At 38.5% G+C, this 5,036-nt stretch overlaps 1 protein-coding gene across 1 annotated transcript in view; it reads right to left on the bottom strand.

Moving 5' to 3' along the window:
* Positions 1-486: 486 nt before the first annotated feature.
* c9 (complement component 9) overlaps positions 487-5,036 on the bottom strand; it is a 19,338-nt gene continuing 14,788 nt past the window's right edge. Inside the window, exons 10-11 of the mRNA XM_014031408.1 lie at positions 927-1,161; positions 487-849 (exon numbers count right to left, since the gene is read on the bottom strand). Of these exons, the coding sequence (XP_013886862.1) occupies positions 692-849; positions 927-1,161 (393 nt within the window). The 3' untranslated portion in view covers positions 487-691. The remainder of the gene's footprint in view (positions 850-926; positions 1,162-5,036) is intronic.

Here is a 5,036-nt window from a genome sequence, read left to right on the forward strand (position 1 = left end):
GTAAAAATCTAACAAGTAAAAGTAAAAAGTACACTGAAAAATAATTACTCAAGTAAAGTACAGATAACAAAAATTTCTACTTAAGTACAGCAACAAAGTATTTGTACTTAGTTACTTTACAACTCTTGAGTTTCAGTAAAGTTGATGCAGATGTTTGGATGTGGAACATCCGATAACAGAAAATGAGTTTTATATAAATTGTTGGACTGAATGTCTTTTATTCTAATCTAGATCTACAGTTTAGATTTTGTTAAAACAAACAAAAAAATACTGAATTAACTTTGACATTTGCTACAAACACGCCTATTTTTTTTCTCTGCAGAATGCAGCTTTCTGTCATTGTCTGCTTTTCATTTGCACGGCCATTTGAACTGTGTCTGTGTTTTGATACAGCAGCCAATACTTTTGACTGTCAGTCCGAAGGCCTGACGTCTTTTGGATCCAGTATGTTTGAATTTTTTATTAAAAATGACAGAGCACAAGAGCACTTAGTAAAGTGTACTTTACTTTAAGACATACAACGATGCACATACAGAATATTTAATTAAGAGAAAAATTTCAAGCCACAAAACTCGATATTTAAACCAAAATAAAGTAAATTATTTGGAACTAACTGCTTGTCTTAAAACCATTAGATATTGTTTGTGCAGTGTTTTTAATCATTTTGTTTGACAGATGGACTTCGTCCTGCTCAGCAGTGTCCCTCGCTGGTGGTGTCTCCTCTGCATGAAGCTCCAGAGAGACCAGCTGTGTTGCAGCTGCGAGTCCTCCTTTTTTTCCCTCCACTACAAGTGGACCAGGATGACCAGCAGGACCAGTTACCCTCTTGATTAACTGCAGGTCTCTTACCTGCAAACCATTGTTCATTTCAACACATAAGCTGAAAAAAAAACCCTGTTGTGTTGGGTAGCTGGGTGATATTTTACCTGTGTGTTGTGCTTTATCCCCCTTGTAGTTCTGGCAGGAAAGGCCTTCAAACTGGGACTGGCACATACAGATACACTTCCCATCCAGCAGAGCCAGCGTGCCTCCATTCTGACAGGGCTTGCACTTACACACATTATACTCAGCCACATAGTCTTCTATGGCTCTCTTTATGTTTGTTACCCTGGTGTTTGCGTTGGGTGAATCCAGAGGAATCAACGTATAGATGGGTTCTGGCTGCAAGAAACAAGACAAATGTTTTTTTACCTCCACCAAGGGCAAGGTAATGTTTTCGGTCGCGTATGTCTGTCTGTCTGTCTGTCGTTCTGTCTGTGAACAACATTATTCAAAAACTTGTAGACAGATTGTCATGGCATTTTTACCACATGTATACTGGGTCAAGGAACACACCATTAAATTTTGGTGATGTTCCGGATCACGATGCGGATACAGGATTTTTTTCTTTTAACACTCTGAGATCGGCAAAGCCGTGATGCTTTCACAGGGCTTCTGTAAAAAACAGTGAGCTGGGTTGGACAGCACGGACTTCAAACTTTATAAAAGTAATGTTAAAACCACATTTAATGATGAATAATTTTTGCCATAATGTGCAATTTTTACACATTTGGTGCACATTTACACAAGGTTTTGTGACCAGGAAGTGTGTGACTGCACCATGAAACCTATTTTTCCCATTTCCTCAAACACACCACATTTCCGAAACAACCAATCAAAACAGTTTCTCTACTAGGCTTGTAAACAGAGAGCTGCCGGGCCTCAAAGTTTGGAGACGGGGGGAGCCAGGAAGCACTTTATAAAGAGAGTCAAACCATTACAAACTCATACAAGGAGATAAAACAGACGTTTTACATGGTGAAATGTGACTGATGAAAACTTAGGAGCTTAATCCCACACCAGTTTCACCAAGAATAACGTCGGGTAACAACAGTCTGACTTGTTTTTTTTCACTTTGGACTCCACCAGGAAGAAATCCCGTGCATACTGCTGCTTAAACGTTCACTATGTCAGAACTTATTCAGCAAATGTGTGTCCATCTCTGCTTTTGTGCATTAACTCTTACAGGATGGGGGAAACTGGTCTTGGCGGAGGTTTGCACTTTCCGAGTGCTTCTAGTTTTTTTTAAACTTGACAGACAAAAAAAATGGTGATTCTGACTGTCCAGGTGAGATAGGCAGTCAGACTTACAGGACTCAGGTCGGTCAAACTGGGTTCTTATATCATCTTTAGTCTGTGTTCAGATTTTAGAAGGTAAGACTACTCTGCTAAATTAGTAGTAATGCTTTTCACTGCAAAGTCAACCCAACACTGCACATGACGAGTTCACGCAATCTAGAGACAGACAAATGTCAAGTTTTCCTCTTAACGTCTCTTATGGCCCTTTTCCACTAGTGCCACTTAGTGTAGTGTCGGTACGATTTGGTATGGTTCCAAGCCATTTCCATTAGGCCAGATCCATGGAACCGGCACTTTTTTTTAGTACCTAGTTCATTGTGGTCCCAACCGGCCCCAGCTGACACCATAAATGCGACGTCAGAACACTGTTCGTCACTGATTGGCTAGGTTTTTACAAATGTTTGAAAGTTCAAAAGTTATTCATCAAATGTGTTTCCATCTCTCATTTTGCCCATTAATTTTTTTTGTAAATACCTAAAAATCAACTCCTCCAACCGCCCAAAACACACCCATTGGAACCGGACTGGAACATCAGTGGAAAACCAACTGGTCCGACCCGCACCGACCCGCACTTACACCGACCGTTCCGACACTGCACCATGGAAAAGGGGCATTAGTGAAACTGATGCCTGTTTTCTGCACTGAGATCTCAGTTTTTCCTGCTCCATGGGTCGACCTCCCTCTGTAGTGAAAGGCTGTTTTACATTCAAAAAATGTAAGAAAAACTAATTTGGTTCGAGATGTGAACCACAGTCTATTATTTAGAAACCCTCGCTTATTGTCTGCAAGAAGGGCAAAGGAACCCACTTCATTTTTTAAGACCCAATTTTTTTCCCTAAAATATCTTAATGAACCCATAAGAACCTATTTATTTCTACAGAATATTAAACAAAAAGGGATAAACAGTTTTTAATGTTTGCACGTGTCACTTTGAATTTTGTAAGCTATAATTGAAGGTTAAAGTCAGATGAAAATTTTTGGAACAATGGGCAGTTGTACTGTAAATATATAGCAAATAGTTGAAGCCTTTTTCATTCTAAGGGTGATGAAAACACAATGGAGAGGTTGGGGGAAAACTGAGTGACAGGCAGGTGCACCTAATTAAATCTCAGATGAAGACATGGAATAATTGATTACTGTATGAGGATGTAATCCAGTAGGCATTTGAAAGCATATCCTAAACATACATAAAATGTGGGTGTTTTTTCTGTATGTGCATGAAATCATAACCCAATTACATGAATGGGCAAGATGTTTAATCAAATTACATTTATCATATGTTTTGTTAATGAGCTCTGTGTGTTGCTATAATATGATTATGCTATGTTGGTCACAACAGTGTCTGACAACAGTTTAAGAGTGATCTCTTCATGTATCAGTCCAATGTGCATTGCCAAATAATAAAAGACTCAAACCTAAACGGTGTTTTTAAAAATTAATGGTGAACCAGATTGTATTCTAATTGTGTAACATTGCCAGTGGGAGTACCGTAAATTAAATCAATAATGTTCCAGGTGGCCAAGCACTTGACTTGAAGTGGGAGCCAGGGACTTTCCATGACATTACAGACAGGCCAAAGTAAAGAAGAGGGATGGTTCAAGCCCAGAGATGGGTATTGCTCACTACCAAAGGAAATAAAACAAGTTGTTTCACATTATTAGATTTAGTCAGTGTATACCCAACCCACCACCTTTAAATATCCAGCTGTCCTTGAGACAAGAAATAAATCTTTTTAAGCTTGACTCGAACTCAACTGAGTTAATGACTATTCAATATATTTTTCTGGTTGAAAATTTTTAGATTTTCTACGCGAGAAAATTTTTCTGTTAAAACATGAAATTCTGTATATAAAACATTTAAATTAAATGCATTTTTATGCTTAGTGGTGCTTTTAATCCACACCTTCTTGGGCTCATTTTATTCAAGTGTTTGTTTCAAGTATTTATTTTTGATGTATTCCTGTCTAGTACCTGCGGAGCCCACGAGGGGATTTTTTTCTTTTGTATTCCCACGCAATACCTTTGCGTTACCTCGCAATACCTTTGTGTTACCTCACAATACCTTTGCTTTTCCTCGCAATACTTTTGCGTTACCTCGCATTACTTTTGCGTTACCTCGCATTACTTTTGCGTTACCTCGCATTACTTTTGCGTTACCTCGCATTACTTTTGCGTTACCTCTCATTACTTTTGCGTTACCTTGCAATATTGTTTTGCGTTCCCACGCAAAAGTTTGATTTGTATATGAACTGAATTAAATCAGACTTTTATTTTGAAATATCCGGTTACCAAAACAGGATGTGTCGCCACAAGTTCGTGAAATTGACATTGATGTTGCGTGGCTGCACTGTGTTAAAATATCAGCAAATGACATACTTCCATGTGTCCAACAACCTGTGGACTGACATGCGGTCATGTTTCACAACTGTTCCTCATAACTGCTTAAAAATAATAATAATAAAAAAAGAACACAGTGTGAAAGGAGAAAATGATTGCAATAGCTCAAGAGGAAATTGTGGATAAACGAGGAAAGGACACTGTAATAGTTTGGTTTTTTGGTTTCTGTTTTTGTATTTTGGTTAGGTTTTTTTTTAGGTCCTGTTTTGGGGTTTTGTTCATGTGGGTTTTCTGTTAAGTTCYTTTTTGTCTCAGGTGTGTTCAGTTCTGTGATTAGTGTTGCTTTTGTTTCCTCAGGTGTTTTCTGTTACCTCATTAGTTTTCCTGTGTATTTAAGCTCTGTCTTGTCTCTGTGTCAGTGTCCGATCATTGTGCTGCAAAGCTTGTCTCGTTTTTCATGTTTCATGTAGTTTTTTCGCCACGTCTTTCTAGTGAGTTTTTCCAGCTGCCTCGTCAGCTTTTTGATTTAATAAAGACCATATTTTTGTTACACCTGAACTCTGCCTGTGCCCTGGGTCATTC

The sequence above is a fragment of the Austrofundulus limnaeus genome, unplaced genomic scaffold (assembly GCF_001266775.1).
Source record: "Austrofundulus limnaeus strain Quisiro unplaced genomic scaffold, Austrofundulus_limnaeus-1.0 Scaffold1245, whole genome shotgun sequence".
Lineage (NCBI taxonomy): Eukaryota > Metazoa > Chordata > Actinopteri > Cyprinodontiformes > Rivulidae > Austrofundulus > Austrofundulus limnaeus.